General features: G+C 46.3%; 1 protein-coding gene across 6 annotated transcripts in view; it reads left to right on the top strand.

Moving 5' to 3' along the window:
• The window catches only part of VWA3B (von Willebrand factor A domain containing 3B), a 275,643-nt gene that overhangs the window by 15,333 nt on the left and 241,440 nt on the right, over positions 1-18,870 (top strand). For 5 of the 6 annotated variants that reach the window (XM_089326031.1, XM_089326030.1, XM_089326028.1 and 2 more), the window contains exons 3-5: positions 12,206-12,300; positions 14,195-14,445; positions 16,366-16,525. In XM_089326031.1, the coding sequence (XP_089182157.1) occupies positions 12,206-12,300; positions 14,195-14,445; positions 16,366-16,525 (506 nt within the window). Of the gene's footprint in view, positions 1-10,766; positions 10,968-12,205; positions 12,301-14,194; positions 14,446-16,365; positions 16,526-18,870 lie in introns of all 6 variants that reach the window. The other variant, XM_089326029.1, reaches the window with a different exon arrangement.

Genomic DNA, 18,870 nt, shown 5'->3' with positions numbered 1-18,870 from the left:
AAGCCATAAATCATAGCATTTTTCTTCTGTATGTGATATACAGAATGCATCCTTTTATCCTGTGGCTGCTTTTAAGATTTTTCCCTTTATCGATGGTTTCATCTGTTGTGCAGTTCTTTACCTGTGGTATGCCTTGGTTTGATTTTCTTTGTACAGATGATCTCCAGTTTAGGGTTGTTCAACTCAGGGTTTTTCTACTTTACAGTGGTATGAAAGCAATACGCATTCTATAGAACCTGTAATTCAATTTTTGAATTTGGTTTCTTTTCCCCCAGGATAGCAATATGTGGTACAATACTCTCTTGCAGTGCTGGGCAGCAGCAGTGAAATGTAGCTCCCAGACAGACACACAATCATGAGGGTAAACAACCAATATTCTCTAGTGTTCTGTGTTGCTAAGCTATAGTGTTTGATAGGATAGGTATATTGAATTCACTTTTTTTTTTTTAAAGATTTATTTATTTATTTATTTTAAAGTCATAATTACAGAGAGAGAGGAAGAGAGAGAGACAGAGAGAGAGAGAGAGAGAGAGATCGTCCATCCACTAAAAAAAAGCAAAAAATAAACAAACAAACAAAAAAACCCAGAGAGTGGGCATTGCAGTGTGGCGGGTTAAGCCACCACCTGGGATACCCACATCCCAGATCAGAGTGCTAGTTCTAACTTCAGCTACTCTACACTTCCAATTCACTGCTAATGTGCACCCTGAAAAGTAACAAATGATGGCCCGAGTACCTGGGTTCTTGCACCCATGTGGGAGACCTGGATAGACTTCCTTACTCCTAGCTTTGACTCAGCCTACCCCTGGCTGTTGCAGGCATTTGGGAAGTGTAACAGCAGATGGAAGATCTCTCTCTGTCTCTCTCCCTTTCAAATAAATAAATAAATCTTTCTTTAAAAAACAAAATTGATTTGTTTATTTGAAAGTCAGAGTTACAGAGAGATAGAGGCAGAGGCAGAGACAGAGCTCAACCACTGGTTCACTCCCCAAATGGCAGCAGCACCAGGGCTAGGCCACGCTGAAGACAGGAGCCAGGAGCTTCAAATCTGGGTCCTCCAGGAGGGCGCAGGGGGCCAAGCACTTTGGCCATTTCTGCTACTTTCCCAGGCACATTAGCAGGGAGCCAGATCTTAAGTGGAGCAGCTGGGACTCAAATCAGTGCCCATATGGGATGCCGGCACTGCAGATGGCAGCTTAATCCACTGTGCCACAGTGCCGGCCCCTTGAATTCACTTTTGGTTTGTGACATTTATAACTTGTGATGAATTTATCAGGATGCAACCTGAGCTTCTGTATTAACATTATATGTGATAAGCTTTTTGGATCAGTAGGTTCTCCAGCAAATCTTGGAAATTTTCAGTTCTTGTTTCTTCTGATCTCTTTTATGCCCCATTTCCTTTCTTTTCCTTCTGAGACTCCAATTATGGTATGCTAAACACCCTGATACTGTCCCACAGATTACGGAAACTTTGTTCATTTATGTAAATAGTGTATTCTCTCTGTTCTTTAGTTTGGGTGATTTCTCTTGACAGACTGTCAAGGTAATTGACACTTTCTTCTGCTATCTCTAGTCTACTATTAAGCCCAAGTGTATATTTTACTTTATTTTTTTGCCCTAAAATTACTTTTGGTTCTTTCAGATCTTCTGCTAATATTACCATTTGTTTACTCACTATCTTTCTTTCCCTGCAGCATATTTATAATGTTCATAATGAAAATATTTATAATATATGTTTACATAGACAAAATATTTATTATATAAATGTGTTGAGGCCTTTTTCAGTTGGTTCCAACATCTGGTCAGTCTCAGGATAGGTTTTATTGCTTTTTCTTTGAACTGTTGGCCACCTTTTTCCTGTTGCTTTGTATGTTTTGATTTTTTAAAAAGGATTTATTTGTTTCTTTAAAAGGTAGAGTTACAGAGAGAGAGAGATCTTCCATCCACTGGAGGTCTGCAACAGCCAGGGATTTGCCAGGCTGAAGCCAGGAGCCAGGAGCTTCTTCTGGGTCTCCCACATGGGTGCAGTGGCCCAAGGATTTGGGCCAACCTTTGCTGCCTTCCCAGGCATATTAGCAGGGAGCTGGATCAGAAGTGGAGTAGCCTAGACTCCAACTGGCACCCAAGTGGGATGCTGGCACTGCAGGCCATGCTTAACCCACTGCACCACAGCACTGACTACCTGTCTTGATTTTTTCTTTATGCTGGACAATGTGGATGGTTATACAGACTTTGGGTTGTTTTATCTTTTTCCTAATACAGCTGATTTTTTTTTCATTATCTAAAAATGAATATATTTTTGTAACAAGTTTATTGATGCTGTCTTTTTTTTTTTTTTTTTTTGGACAGGCAGAGTTAGACAGTGAGAGAGAGAGACAGAGAGAGACAGAGAGGAAGGTCTTCCTTTACCATCAGTTCACCCCCCAAATGGCTGCTACCACCTGGCACGCTGCACTGATCCAAAACCAGGAGCCAGGTGCTTCCTTCTGGTCTCCCATGCGGGTGCAGGGCCCAAGCACTTGGGCCATCCTCCACTGCCTTCCCGGGACACAGCAGAGAGCTGGACTGGAAGAGGAGCAACCGGGACAGAATCCAGCGCCCCCACTTGGACTAGAACCCAGTGTGCCGGCGCCACAGGCAGAGGATTAGCCAAGTGAGCCACGGTGCCGGCCTATGCTGTCTTAAAATATTCTGTATCATTTATCCATTTAAAGTGTACAATTCAGTTGCTTTTAGTATATTCATACTATATGCACTCATTACCATAGTCAACTTTAGAACATCTTCATAACCTCATAAAGAAAACCATTTGGAGCAAGTGGTTAGCCAACTAGTTAAGATGCCTCTGCTCAGGCCAGGGAGTGCAGTGGAGGATGGCCCAAGTGCTTGGGCCCTGCACTCCATGGGAGACCAGGAGAAGCACCTGGCTCCTGCCATTGGATCAGCGCAGTGCGCCGGCTGCAGCGTGCCGGCCGCGGCAGCCATTGGAGGGTGAACCAACGGCAAAAGGAAGACCTTTCTCTCTGTCTCTCTCTCTCACTGTCCACTCTGCCTGTCAAAAAAAAAAAAGCCTCTGCTCACATTGGAGTAGCTGGGTTTGGTTCCTGGCACTGATTGCTGACTCCACCCTCCTACTTATGCAGCTCTTTGAGGCAGCAGATGATGGCTCAGGTAACTGGGTTCCGTCACCCTTGTGAAAGGCCTGGATTGCACTTCTGCTCCAGTCCTGGCCCAGCCTTGGCGGTTTTGAGCATTTGGGAAGTTAATCAGTAGATAGGAGCTAGTGCTCTCTTGTCCTCTCCTAAATAAATAAATGCATACATACATTTCCTAGCTTGTTAGATATCCACTCTCCTACAACTCTATCCCCACCCCTGATGTATAAACAGTATACTTTCTCTCTCTACAGATTTCTTTGTTCTGGACATTTCATATAAATGGAAATTTTTTTAAAGATTTTTTTAAAATTTATTTATTTGACAGGTAGAGTTACAGACAATGAGAGAGACAGAGAGACAGAGAGAAAGGTCTTCCATCCGATGGTTCACCCTCTAAATGGCTGCCATGGCCCGAGCTACGCTGATCCGAAGCCAGGGGGCAGGTGCCTCTTCCTGGTCTCCCATGCCAGTGCAGGGACCCAAGCACTTGGGCCATCCTCCACTGCACTCCTGGGCCATAGCAGAGAGCTGGACTGGAAGAGGAGCAACTGGGACTAGAACCTGGTGCCCATATGGGATGCCAGTGCCTCAGGCGGAAGATTAACCAACTGCGCCATGGCACCAGCACCTCATATAAATGGAAATTTATAACATGTGGTCTTTTTTGATTTGCTCTCTTCACTTAGCAAAAAGTTTTAAAGGTTCATCCATGTTGTAGCATGTACTAGTTCTTATTCCCTTTTATGGCCATATAATATTCTCTTCTATGGGTATACCATAGTTTGCTTAATCATTTGTCAGCTAATAGATGAAGAGCTAATGTTTATTCTGGTGAATAGTTAACTTCATTGGCTTCAAACTCGAAATTATCTCTCCTCTGCTACATAAATACAGATCTCACTAGCTAGTTTCTTCCTTTTGAGGATGAAGCATTCTAGTTCCTTCCCATTCTTGATTGCTCTCCAGTACCTTCAAGTAGATGTTTTTATATTTTGTCTAGAGTTTCATTATTTTCTGGGTGAAAGTTAGCCAGTAACATCCATGCCACCATCATGAGATAGAGCTCAAAGCACTTTACAATTCAACTGGCAATAGAGCTTCTTGAGGCTCCCACAAGATTCAGTTCTCCTTCAAGTCTTTTTTTCTTTAAGATTTTTAAAATTTATTTGAGAGGCAGAGTCACAGAGACAGGAAGAGATAGATAGAAAGAGAGGTCTTCCATCCACTGGTTCATCCCCCAAACAGCTGCAACCACTGATGCTGGGCTGATCAGAAGCCAGGAGCCAGGAGCCAGGAGCCTCCCCTGGGCCTCCCATGTGGGTGCAGGGTCCCAAGCATTTGGGCCATTCTCTGCTGCTTTCCCAGGTGCATTAGCAGGGAGCTGGATCGGAAGTGGAGCAGTTGGGACTTGACCCAGTGCCCGTATGGAATGCCAGTACTGCAGGCAGAGGCTTAACCTGCTACACCACAGTGCCAGTCTCTCTCCTTCAAGTCTTTAAAAAAAAAAAATCCCACTCCGACTAGATAAACATCTCAGGTGGAAAAAGAATGCTGCAAGTCCTTTGAAGTTGCTCCATCAGTGTCAAAGTTTTAGTCAACTTTTTGTTACTACAACAGATTGCCTATGGCAACTGACTCAATAAAGAGAAATGGTTTATTTTATTTTATTTAGATTTATTTTATTTATTTGAAAGACAGAGTTACAGAGAGAGGTAGAGACAGAGAGAGAGGTCTTCCATCCACTGGTTCACTCCCCAGATGATTGCAACGGCCGGAGCTGTACCGATCCGAAGTCAGGAGCCAGGAGCTTCTTCCGGGTCTCCCATGCGGGTACAGGGGCCAAGGACTTGAGCCATCTTCTACTGATATCTCAGGCCATAGCAGAGAGCTGGACTGGAAAAGGAGCAGCTGGGACTAGAACTGGTGCCCAAAAGGGATGCCGGCACTTTATGCCAAGGTGTTAACCCGCTGCGCCACAGCGCTGGCCCGAGAAAAGGTTTATTTAGCTCACAGTTTTGCAGATTGAAGTCCAAGATCAGGTGTCCCCTTTGCTTGGACCTCTTGAGGGTGGCAGATGGCCAATGGCAGAGCATTCATGGAGGGAGTTCTGCATGGTGAGCCAGGAAGCAGAGAGAGAAATTGGTTCTGAATTCAGGCTTTTATAACAACCTTCTCATGAGAATTACAATCCAAGGGCAAGGCTTCTGTGACCTCAGGATTTCTCACCAGGCTCACCTCCTAAACACCAGAATTAAACAGAGTTTCTATTCTCCTAGTACCATTAACTTCTGCCTTTGGGTTTAAATGTCTGCATGATTTTGGGAGCCAAATCATGTTCAAACCATAGCAGAAATTGAAGTCTTGGAAATAGAGATTTTAGAGTCTTAGAGGTCTATCCAGTGGATGGAATTCAGGTATCCATTCTTTATTCTTTACTGTTATGAAAGTTGAACCTGTAACATTTGTCACTGCTTATGGCTTGGAACCAGGCCTGGCCAGGTGGCTGTTAAATTTAGCCTTGCTCTTTCTTTCCAAAACAAGCTGTTACCCTGTCTCCATAGGAAAGCAGAGGAAAGGGATCAGCCTTGTGGTGTAGGGGGTAAAAACACCACCTGTACTTGTTACAGCCCTGGCAGCTCCGCTTCCTATTCAGCTTCCTCCTAATACACCTGGGAAAGCAGCAGAAGATGGCCCAAGTGCCTGGGCCCCTGCACCCATGTTGGAGACCTGGAGGAAGCTCCTGGCTTCAGCCCTCGTGGTTGTAGCCATTTGGGGTGTGAATCAGCAGATAGAAGACTGCTCTCTCTGTCTCTGCCTCTCTCTCTGTAACTCTGCCTTTCAAAAAAAGAAAAAGGAAAAAAGCAGGGGAAAGAGAGGAGTGGAATGGTGAGTGCCACCAATTTCTGCCACCTGTAAGATTCAGTAATGGGAGCAAAGCTGTGGCCAGGGAGTACAGAGAGTCTTTCCTCCTAAGGGAGTGGAGCGGCCTGGTGGCTGGCGGGAACCTGCAGAGGACAGTTCGTTTCTCTTTTCCTGTCGCATCCAGCTGGCCTGGCCCCCATGTCCTGGCAGGCCTGAGATCCGTGCGTCCCTTGGCCTGGTCTCCTAGTCGGCCTCTCCAGGCTCTAAGAGCACTGCGGTGCCCGCCCCACGCAGAGTGGAGGCCTGTGTGACTGGAAAGATCCACTCCTCCCTGCAGGTGCCTGACCTTTAGTAGCAAGGACCAGCCTCTCAACCACACCTTCTCCAGGAGGATTGATGGCCACTCCAGTTCTGCAGGCCCTTGTCCCTAGAAGCTGAAGAAGCCCTCACAGCCCTCATTTGCAGTTGTTAGCACTGTGGTCTTAATGTTTTACCTGTACCAAGAACAAAGGTGGCCGGCGCCGCGGCTCACTAGGCTAATCCTCTGCCTTGCGGCGCCGGCACACTGGGTTCTAGTCCTGGTCAGGGCGCCGGATTTTGTCCCAGTTGCCCCTCTTCCAGGCCAGCTCTCTGCTGTGGCCCAGGAGTGCAGTGGAGGATGGCCCAAGTGCTTGGGCCCTGCACCCGCATGGGAGACCAGGAAAAGCACCTGGCTCCTGCCATCGGATCAGCGTGGTGCGCCAGCCGCAGCGGCCATTGGAGGGTGAACCAATGGCAAAGGAAGACCGTTCTCTCTGTCTCTCTCTCACTGTCCACTCTGCCTGTCAAAAAAAAAAAAAAAAAAAAGTAAAAAAAAAAAAAAGAACAAAGGTAGCTATGTCACCTAGGAACCTGCAGAAGTGGAGCCCAGTGCCACGCTCCACAGGGAGAGTAACTCAGCCAAGGACCAAGAGAAGGAAGAGTATTTCATGGAATGATCCCCAGGCCCAGCAGGTTATTCCTGTCTCCAGGGCTAACACGTGGACTGTTGATTAGATGAAGATTTTCTGTGAACCCAGTGAGAAGCAGATTGATGTGGGAAAATTTAAACCTCTTCCAGGACACAGGCGCAAGTGCCAACATGGCTGCTTCCAGGGACGTGGAGAGAGCTGCCTGGGATGTCTTTATTATAGAGCCTGTGCACGTGACTGGCTGAAGCAGGGAGCCTTGGAGCATATGCTCGGCCATGTTCACTTTTCTCACAGGTTGATGAGAGTAGAAAGAGTTGGAGTCATTGACTGCTCCATTCTGTGTCCTCCCTGGTCACGTAGTGATAACCCCAGAGGAAATATTGACCACAGAACTTCCCGTAGGCTGGCCAGGGGTGGAGGAGACAGTGGGGATCTTAGTCCTGATGAATGACATCCCTTCCTTCTTTTTCTCGTTCCCCAACTGTTACATGAAAATGGAGGCAGAGAAAATATTGTTACCTTGATTCTCTGGGTCACGTGGAAGAATTTCCAAGCGGACAACAGAGAGGTTTAAAAAAATTTATTAGAGTCAAAGAGCTCCGGCCAGAGTGGCATGGAGTGGGGCTTCCAAGAGAGGAAGAAACCCAAAAGGACCTAGAATAGGTAGCATTCGGGTTTTTAAGTACAATTTTGAAGTAAAAAAAAAATGACGATCAGATTGGCATTCAGTTACCCGGCAGGGACAAAACCCAGAGGACCTGGTTTACAGTTCTCCACTCTGCCTGGCCTGCTCAGATGAAACAAAGACCATCCAGAAGGGTGGGATAGGTAACTTGTTTTCACAGTAAGCTCTGGAAGAGCTCCCTTGCTATTCACATGGTAAATTTGGAGATTCTGAAGGAAGGAGGGTGGCCTGTTTGTTCTTGTTAAAGATAACCATTTTGGGGGGGGGGGAAGGAAGCAAATATTTACACCCCAAATTCATTGGGACCACCCTAACTACCTATTAAGCCATCTGACTCCTCACACAACAACCTCAAACTTAAGGCCTTTTTTGTTTCAATTAAAATTTTCAATAACAGACTCTCAGTTCAAGAAGTAACTACTGGGGGCGGCGGTGCTGTGGCACAGCAGATTAAAGCCCTGACCTGCAGGGCCAACATCCCATATGGGCGCTGGTTCGAGTCCTGGCTGCTCCACTTTCTATCCAGCTCTCTGCTATGGCCTGGGAAAGCAGTGGAAGATGGCCCAAGTCCTTGAGCGCCTGCGCCCCTGTGGGAGACCTGGAGGAGGCTTCTGGTTCCTGACTTCAGATCAGTTCAGCTTGTGCCATTTAGGGAGTGAACCAGCAGATGGAAGACCTCTCTCTCTTTCTGGTTCTACATCTCTCTGTAACTCTTTCAAATAAATAAAATAAATTAAAAAAAAAAAGAAGTAACTACTTTTGCATTTTACTTATCCTTGCTTAAATTTTTCAACATCATTTTCTTTGGCTTAACTCTTCCGTGTTCTCTCTCAAGCAACAAGCAGCAGTTCCCAGAACCATCTCAGGACTTTGAGGCAACAATGGTCCAGGGAAGCTTGGCCCAGAGGAGCCAAAACAAACCTGGTAGATAGCTGGTGTAGCTTCCATCCGCCAGGGGCCAGAACCTCCAGAACTCATTCTATTTAGACACAAGAGGAACAGGAACAATCTGCCCACCCGCCTTTCCCTCCAGCGTTCTGGGAATCTGACATAGATTTGATTTAAGTCTCAAAATGAGTGCGTTTAAAATAACTAGCCCCTCAGGCACTGACAACTTTGAAGTTAAGCTAGATCTGATCTCCTTTGAGATGCAGTGTTTTGCCTCCATTGTCCAATCCCAACTCAAGCCCACCCAAGGTGAGACCCAAGAGGAATCCATCTTGGCAGCCTAGACTTCTGGAGTTTCCCTATTTCTCCACACAGAACTTTGGAGAAACGAAAGGTGGCCCTGAACACATACAAAGTGCTACACAGAAACATTTTCCTGAAACCAAATTTCAAAGCACTTTAAAAGAATCAGCTATTTGTTCTCTTACTTCTAAGTTTAGCTTCCGAATCCCAGGATCTCAAAGAATTCAGGAAGTAAAATTGGACATTGAAAGTGGAACTCATGAAAATGGCCAAATCTTAGCCTCGTACTCCTGCGTTGATTTCAAAGACTTTATTAAGGAAAACCGAACAAACTGCAGCACCTAGCTGAATGCTGGGTGGAATTTAAAGAAGATTCAGACAGAAAAATCTTGCAAACAAGCTAAGTGAGAGGGACAGACAGAGAGAAAGGTCTTCCTTCCGTGAGGTGTAATGCAACTTTATCACTTTATTCAGGCCTTCAAAATAGTCTTTATTCTACATTTTTAGTCTAAAAAATTCACAAATTAAGTGCACCCCAGTGTAGAGAGAGACATGCAGCACTGAACTTCCATAACAATCAAGTGGTGCAAAGTCACAGGTACAGGGGCTGGCACTGTGGTGTAGTGGGTAAGACAGCTGCCTGCAGTGCCAGCATCCCATATGGGCACCAGTTTGAGTCCCTGCTGCTCCACTTCCGGTCTAGCTCTCTGCTGTGGCCTGGGAAAGCAGTAGAAGATGGCCTAAGTCCTTGGACCCCTGCACCTGTGTGGGAGACCTGGAGGAGGCTCCCGGCTCCTGGCTTCGGATTGGCACAGCTCCGGCAGTTGCGGCCAACTGGGGAGTGAACCATTGGATGGAAGACCTCTCTCTCTCTCTCTACCTCTCCTCTTTCTGTGTAACTCTGACTTTCAAATAAATAAATAAATCCTTAAAAATAAAAGTCACATGTACAGAACACAAGATTTAGATGAACTGAAATTATAAGATAAAATCCATTTTCAGAAAACGAAAATAAAAATATTAAGGATCTCTGAGACTTTTTTAAAAAAATATTTTATTTATTTATTTGAGAGATAGAGGTATAGACAGAGAGAGGGAAAGACAGATAGAAAGGCCTTCCATCCGCTGGTTCACTCCCCAAATGGCTGTAATGCCTCGGAGCTGAGCTGATCTGAAGCAAGGAGCCAGGAGTTTCTTCCGGGTCTCCCACACAGGTACAGGGGCCCAAGCATTTGGGCCATCTTTTACTGTTTTCCCAGGCACATTAGCAAGGAGATGGATTGGAAGTGGAGCAGCTGGGACTCGAACCAGCGCCCATATGGGATGCCAGCACTGCGGGGAGAGGTTTAACCCACTACGCCACACTGCCAGTCCCTCTGAAATATTCTTAACCCTAATGAAATTTCACTAGACTCAAGTCATTTTACAGTGAGGCATTGGCAATGTGACCCCATTGACCTGGTTTAGGAATTCTTGGGAGCCATGAGTGGCTGCATCAGACCCTCTGACAAATAGTGGTAACTAATTTTGATCTTGGCCAGGGCTGCGGCTCACTAGGCTAATCCTCCACCTGCGGCGCCGGCACCCCGGGTTCTAGTCCTGGTTGGGGCGCCGGTCCTGTCCCAGTTGCTCCTCTTCCAGTCCAGCTCTCTGCTGTGGCCTGGGAAGGCAGTGGAGGATGGCCCAAGTGCTTGGGCCCTGCACCCCATGGGAGACCAGGAGGAGACTCCTGGCTCCTGGCTTCAGATTGGCATAGCTCCGGCCATAGCGGAGCTACATTTTGGGGGTGAACCAACAGAAGGAAGACCTTTCTCTCTGTCTGTCCCTCTCACTGTAACTCTACCTGTCAAATAAACAAAAATTTTAAAAAAATCTAAAAAAAAATTTGATCTGAAAACTCCTCTTATTTTGTCTCTAAAGGCATCAATTGGGCCTCTGAAAAGCATCCTCCAAGTAATCACATAATAGAAACATCTCTGTGAAGCCTTTTCTCAGTTCCGTCCTGCTAAGCTGGTTAGTCCGTGAAGCCGGTCTGTAGTCTGCTGGTGGTCCGTGAAGGAGTAGCAATGCGTTTTACGCCGTGTTGTACTCCCATGCAGCAAGCACTGTGCTTCGCTAGTGGTAGGTGCTCAGTAAGCATTTGTGTGGTGAATGTCTGAGCGGCTGAGCCTATGATCTGATGAGAAGGAAACCTCGTGCTTCTAGCGTGTTCTGTGCGACTCTTCTGTATCGATTACTTGCAGGCATCATTTTACTCATTAATTCAGGAAGCTCCACTTGAGAGAACAGCAGATAGTACTGATGCTCAATTTTAAAATTCTGAAAACTAAATCCAGGTTTTGAAAGTTTTGGGGAATTATACACAATGTTGACCTCTGCCATGATCATCCTGGGTCAAAGAACCAGGAAACCAGGAAACAGAGCTATTCCCCCTCTCACTTCATGCATGAGAAAATTACACAAGCCACAAGCAATTGCATTTATCACCTCACTTAGAAATAGGAGGGCGTTTCAGAAAGTTTGTGGGAAAACCGAATTAAAAGCTATGATTATGGGGGCCAGCTCTGTGGCATAGCAGGTAAAGTCACTGCTTACAGTGCCGGCATCCCATATGGGCACCGGTTCGAGTCTCGGCTGCTCCACTTCTGATCCAGTTCTCTGTCATGGCCTGGGAAAGCAGTAGAAGATGGCCTAAGTCCTTGGGTCCTTGCACCCACGTGGGAGACCAGGAAGAAGCTCCTGGCTCCTGGCTTCAGATTGACTCAGCGCCAGCCATTGTGACCATTTATGGAGCGAACCGGCGGATGGAAGACCTTTCTCTCTCTCTTCCTCTCCTCTTTCTGTGTAACTCTGACTTTCAACTAAATAAATAAATCTATATATAAAAAAAAGCTATGATTATGTTGGTGCAAAAATTTTGGGAAATCTATGTGTTTTTTTCATAACATGCATTATCCATTAACTTTTTGAAGACACTTTATGCTCCATGATTTAGAACAGAATACAAAGTATTGCCAATTGTTTATGTCACTGGGAATATTCTTTGCATGGGGCCAGCAAAAATGTTTTTGGATAAAAATAAGATGCTTTAATAATGCCCTGTTTTGATTGTCTTTCTTTATCCCAAAGGAACTTTTTATTGAAGGAATATAAACTTCATGCCTTTCATAAATAAAACTTTAGGAATATAGTGATTCTGCCCACCACCAGCCCTCCCACCCCTCTACTTCTTCCCTCCCCTATTCCTATTCTTATTTTTTACTAAGATCTATTTTCAATTAACTTTATGCACATACGATTAACTCTGTGTTAAGTAAAGAGTTCACCAAATTGTATGTCTTTTTTTAATAACAATACAGATTATGTGTCTTCTCTGGGGAGACTCGTGGCTTCTCGGTACGCTGATGGCCTGTTTCCACAGTTCTACAGGGCAGAAGACGGCAGAGTCTACAACGTAAGGCGCCATTCCTTGCTGAACAGGTCCTGTGACATGATGCCGAGGTCGCGTCAGGGAGTGGGCTCATGTTGCTTGGCAGTGATACAGCTGAGCTGAGAGAACTCAGGCCACAGGTTTTGTTTTGGCAGTGGGGTGATGAAAGTCGTGGCCACTGAGCTGGAGAAGGAAACCCTTGACCTGTCAGAGGTTGAGGCAGACAAGCCCTCAACCAGAGATGAAGACTTTGCACATCAACACGTTGTTTGGACTGGAAAGTAAGGGAAAAAGCAAGATGACAGGTGTTAGCTAAAATCCAGGGGCAAGCTGCTGCTGCTATCTGATAGCAGCTCCTGGTGTGGGGGCCATCTTCGCAGTTAGAAGAGGAGAGAGAGCAAGCAGTTCTTGAACTGGCGTTGTTCGTTTCCAGCAATTCACCAGCTGGTTCTTGTGCCCCTGTGTGTGAGGCCCTGCGCAGTCCCTGCTCCACCACATGGAGCTCAGAATCTCTCTCAGACACTTGTTCTGTCACGTCCACTTATAGATACTTGTTCGCGGGCATCCGTGTACCACCTTGGCTGCTGTTTCCTGATACAGTCGGCCCTTGGTGCTCATGGGGGATTCCTTATTGGACCCCCTCAGATACCAAAATCCAGATTCTCTAGTCTCTTAGAAAATGGCATGGTGCTTCCACATAACCTCTGCATAGCCTCCTGTATACTGATGTATACTGTAAGACTTACACCACCTAATAATGTAAATAGTTGTTACACTGTATTGTGTAGGGCATAAAGACAAGCATAAAAAGCCCTTATACGTTCAGTACATACACATTTTAAAATTTTTATTTACTTTTACTTGAGGCAGGTGCTTGACAGAGACCTGGGGAGGGGAAAGGAAAGGGTTTAAGGAGCCAAAGTACGAAAACATGGAACTATATGTGGTGTACTCAGAAGACACAGTTTCCTTAACGATTTGTACATTTGAGGGTGTCCTAGTGTCATTAAAATTTTTTTTTTTTTTTTTTATGTACCAGATCTTCCTTTATGTGTTGTGGCACCAGGCACCATTTTTTCTTAGTCCTTTTCTATATGTTTTACCTATATCCTTGAAAGGCCTTGTATAGTTGTGCCTGATCTGAGTGAACCTGATCTATGGTTTATTTGTACATAACAGAAATTGCCAGTAAGGCTCTGCCAGCTCTGTCCAGGGCAGCCCCTGGAAGTACTGATGGCAGCTAAAGGCGATCAGGCACTCCAGGTATAGGGGTGCTTGGCCTGAAAGACAGAGGACAGAGGACGAAGGTGATGCACAGGGAGATGAGTGATGCAGCTGTCGTCCCCAAGAGGAAGCCAGGCAGATGTGCCAAGCACCAGCTTAGAAGCCTTTGCAGAAAAATTTTTGACATGTTTTATGTAGGAAAAGTGAGGCTTTTTTTTTTCCCCCATCTGCCTTTGTTGTTGTTTCTTTTCTTCTACCTGGCTTCTTAAAAGTGCCCCTGGGCATTTCATGATGAAGAAAATCTGTAACTACAAAGCTATGAGGGTGCTTCAGAAAGTTTGCAGAGAAACGGAATTAAGAGGTGAATTCATCTTGGTGCAAAAAATCTTGAAATCCTTTCAAAGCATTTTTGTAACACATATTTCCCATGAACTTTTTGAATATCTCCCATAAAACACAACCTGGAAACACTTTTTTTTTTTTTTCCCTGAGTGCTGTATTTTGATCTTTTCTTCTTTGGGGAACCACTCCAGGTTTTCCAGTGGGAAGTTTGGAGGACTTCCTCCTGGATCCCGTGGGGTTTGGCGGATCCCTCCCAGTACTGCTATGAATGCACCTTTCTAGACAACAGCACTGTGGTTCAGACTTACTGGCACTTGTATCATTTTTGTTTGTGCCTTTTATTTTCATAAAGCTGACCGCTAAGTCAGACCTGATCTATCAGTTGGTGGAATATTTAACACAAGCTGTGGAGCGCTACAAGCAGCGGATGAAGTGGCTCACCAGTGGAAGCCGGCAGATTTTTGGCGTCATCTTAGAGCGGTGCGTCACCTTAGTGCTGGATTGTGGTGGCCTTCTGGAAGGCGAGCTCACTCTGTGCCAAGAAGCTCTCGCAATGGTCCTGCAGGAGCAGGTGGCTCACATAACCAAGTTCAACATCATAGGGTGAGTTCCAGCGGGAAGGGGGTCTTTTCAGTTAATTTGCACATATTTGGAATTAAGTGGCATAGCTAAGGTAGCTCCATGGGGAGGGAAGGAGGTGTGATTTTGTAATCTCCTAGACTATACAATCTCAGCAGAAAACCCGCGCTGAGTAAATCTTAGGAAACTTTTTTTTGCCTTGCAAGGTATCTTAATTTTCGCATTGCGAGAGATTTAGAAACACACTTTTCTTCAATTCCTGGGAAGAACAAAATACAAGAATGCCAATTATATGAGATAAATATTTAAGGCCCTAAATCTCTCCACTCGTTTTAGGTTTCGGTGTGGGTGGTGAAGTCAAAGATCACAAATTCCTCTGCTTTTCTACTTTGAATTTGTAACTTCAGTTCATCCCCTTTGTAAGTTGACCCTTTTAATCAGAACAACAGGTGCCTGGCTTCACAGAATTTCCCACATTTCAGAATTTTCACAGTCAATTATTTATGGATTCCTGGATTCAAGAAAATTTGGACCTCACTGCTGCCTTCCCATCCATAACAGTGATTGCACCTCCCTGACAAGAAGCATCTGGATGAAGCCGGAGAGCATCCACCTAATTGGATGTGTGTTTGTGCGTGTGCGTGTGTGTGTGTGTGTGTGTGTGTGAGAGAGAGAGAGAGACAGAGAGAGAGAGAGAACAAAGTAAGATTTGCTTAAGGCAGAAACTTCCTGCTGCAGCAGCCAGGAGTAGGGCTCCAAGAGAGACCCCTAGATTTTTAAATTTTTTTAAATAAAGTGCTTTTTAAAATTTTTGACAGGCAGAGTTATACAGTGAGAGAGAGAGAGAGAGACAGAGAGAAAGGTCTTCCTTCAGTTGGTTCACCCCCCAAATGGCCGCTACGGCCGGCACTGCGCCGTTCCAAAGCCAGGAGCCAGGAGCTTCTTCCAGGTCTCCCATATGGGCCCAGGGGTCCAAGGACTTGGACCATCTCCTGCTGCTTTCCCAGGTGCATTAGAAGGGAGCTGGATCAGAAGTGGAGCAGCCGGGACTCGAACTGGCACCCATATGGGATGCTGGCACTGCAGGCAATGGATTTACCCGCTGTGCAGCAGCGCCGGCCCCCAGATGTCTATTTCTGTCACTGGTATATTATTGAAGGAAGAAAGTACCAAAGTCTGCAGAGCTTTTGCTTTCTTGGAGGTGATTGCTGTCATGTATATAATGCTCAGCCAGTCTCTGCCCAGAGAAGCCACACAGCGGGGACATAAGTAGGAGCCAGCTCTGCCTGTGAGGTAGGCCATGCGAGGACTACCAGGCCAACTGATTCGTGGTCATAAGCAGAAATAAATCCAGGGGGCCCTTCTTTTTTTGTCCTTGTGGGTTTCCTTCAGTCATTTCCAAGGCCAAATTAAATGGTTTAACCAACTTTTCTCAGGATTTAAAAAATAATGCTTTGCTGAGCTCAAAAGAATACCATTTTTGATCCCAAGAAGGTACCTGAAGAGGAATCTCTTACAGCAATGAAAATAATATCATGGAAGAATCAGAAATAACATGTGAGAGTAATAGAATTGCTGCCAATTTGCAAATCTTAATACTGTCAATTTGCTACCCACGGAAGACAGTTTCTTGTAAACCTGCCTGTTTATGAAAATGACTCCTGTCAGTAACTTTAAAGTACTTGTTAATGTTTGCGTTTTTGAGGTTTGTGTTGCCATGCAGGTGTGGTTTCTCCCAGTCAGTGTGGCTTACAGATCAGAAGGGTGTTTTGGGAGACCATCCTAACAGCTGGCCTGTTTGGCCAGTACCTGTCAAGGACTGAGAGCTCTCCTGGCCCTGACGACGTTAGGGGTCTTGTCGCCCATGGCTGTGACGCAGAGGGCTGACATTCCCCTGGGGGCCTTGATCACTGCCCACTGACCACTCCATGTGATTCCTTTCAGGGTTTCTCAAGAGCCTGTGAAATGGCAGGAAACTGCCACTCCTGTGACTGAAGAAGCCATAGCTGCTGCCGTCAGCTGGGTTAAGAAACTGACTTTTGAGCAGACTGAGAGTGAGGTTAGCCGTCTGGACGCTCTGCTGGCAGCTGGGGCAGACAGAACTGTGAGTGTACACATGGCTGGTGCTCCCGCGCTCCAGCTCGACTTTTTTTTTTTTTTTTTAAAGATTTTATTTACTTATTTGAGAGAGAGAGAGAGACAGACAGACAGACAGACAGAGAAAGGTCTTCCATCCGCTGGTTCACTCCCCAGATAGCCGCAACAGCCGGAGCTGGGCTGATCCAAAGCCAGGAGCCAGGAGCCTCTTCTGGGTCTCCCATGTGGGTGCAGGGGCCCAAGCACTTGGGCCATCTTCTACTGCTTTCCCAGGCCCTAGCAGAGAGCTGGATCAGAAGAGGAGCAGCTGGGACACGAACCAGTGCCCATGTGGGATGTTGGCACTGTGGGTGGAGGTTTAGCCTACTGCGCCACAGCACCAGCTCCCAAGCATGGCTTTTCATATTTAGTATCTTTACCCTGCCTTTCAGATGTTCCCCTCCCAGCTGACTGCCCACAGAGGCCTCATCTTTGGCACTGAAAACCCCATGAGTCATAATCCTACTCACTCTGAATCTGGAACCAATTGAAAAATAGGTTATAGGCCCCATAGCAACTTTGTGGTGGCAGAGCTGGGCCAACCAAAATGAGACTCCCAAATACCTGTCCCCTGAGTGTGGCTAAGACACCCTCTGTGAACCCTCACCGTCGAGCGCCAGAAGAGCCAAGTGCTGCTCATACCCATGGGCTTCACGAAAACACTGGGAGTGAGGCCATCATTGTGTGTCTTCAGCACACCTGTTCCCCTCTTGCTGCCTGCCGGTTAGATAGAGCTGTGCATCTCCCAAGGGGAGCGGGCGGGGATTGGAAGACTCCTCGCAGAGCTCCGAGGTCAAGGGAATTAGGTTTCCACAGCACCCACATTCTGAATCTTCCCCAGTTCCTTTTGCTCTCAGAGAGACTGAGCGCGTGCTTTCTAAGGTGAGCGTGCTGATGAGCCCATCCGTCTTCAGATGTTAATACATTGACTAACGCATCGTGCTAAGGACCTTTAGGAAATAAACGTTTACCTGGAAGAAGCAATTAAATGCTGAAGTCTTACGTCCCTTTCAGCCGTAAGGGAGCGTGTTTCTGTGACTCTAGTGATGGACTACACAGGGTAGTGGCCAGATGATGGACAAGGTCGGATCCTGGGCCAGCCTCCACTCCCTGGGCCTTCGGAGGTCTGCTTGCCTTTGGACACAGGTAGTCAGTATTTTCTTGCTTCTTCCAGTGTAGAGGCCTGGGGTTTCTGTAGGTTTCAAGCCTGGCCTGGGTGTGCGCAGAGATCCTCTCTTGGACAGAGAGACTGTGTATTGGCCTTTGAAAGAATAGACCCTTGGTCACCAGCCTGTGTTTATCATCGCTGAGTGTGATGGCTTCAACATGGGAGCACATTTTTTACCCCCCAAAACCAGAGGAACAAATGTTTTCCATTAACAAAGAACCAAAGACATTATCCAGGCCCTTGAATGTGGTGTGTGTGTGTATGTGTGTGTGTGTGTACATGAATGCCCTCTTCTTTGTCTGTGAACCTGGCTGTTGTGGTCATAGCTGTGTCTGGCCACCTGATGGTGACCCTGCCTTTCTCTTTCACTTCCCTCCAGTTTGTGCCTCTCCTTTCTCTATGTCCCTAGTCTAGGAAATAAGGGACACTTCAGTGAGTTCCGGAGTAGTCCTACAGAAGAGGAAGAACCCAGAAGGAAGTTCACAGGCACTTAGCATCAAATGAAAATTGAAAGTGCTCTGGAGAAGAGTGTGGCATACAGGAAACACAAAGCAATGTATGACCTCTTTGTCCCTCCACCTAGAGTTTCTAACTGGGGGCGGTTCTGAGGAAAATTCTGATACATGCAATTGCTTCATATATTAAAAATGCCACGCTCTGTGCTTTACAATGAAAAAAAAAAAAAAAAGCATGTGTTGGGGAGGAGGGGTTGGAAAGGGGAGTGAGTTCCCATAAAAGAGGCACGGCTCTGTGCCTCTTATGTCTACATCAATTAGTCTTAAATTAATCCACATAACTGCATGCATTACTGTCATGGGCTGCAGGTCAGGACCTGGCTCATGAGAAGGGCGGCACGAGGAGACGTTGGGCCGCTGCAGGGGCTGGCATCCTCAGAGCCTAGGTGTGTTGACCAACAAGTGGTCTCTGCACTGCAGCAGCCCCTGGGCCTAGGATGTACATCTTTCTGGAGTTAGTAGCTTCCCCGGCCTTTACGAGGGAAGGTGGGGTGCCGGGAAGCCTGGAAAGCCTGCTGACTGACACAGGATCTAAGAGGTCTGTAGGAGAGAGAGGCTGTGTATCCGGAGCTCTGCTTCTAAGCTGCCTGAGAAATCTAACAGGGACTTTGCCTCTGCTTTCAGGAAAAG

This window comes from Oryctolagus cuniculus, chromosome 2 (genome assembly GCF_051225735.1).
Source record: "Oryctolagus cuniculus isolate XC-2025 breed Fujian yellow rabbit chromosome 2, ASM5122573v1, whole genome shotgun sequence".
Taxonomy (NCBI): domain Eukaryota; kingdom Metazoa; phylum Chordata; class Mammalia; order Lagomorpha; family Leporidae; genus Oryctolagus; species Oryctolagus cuniculus.
The sequence above is the reverse complement of the archived record's forward strand: the minus strand, read 5'-3'. Positions and strand labels throughout refer to the sequence as shown.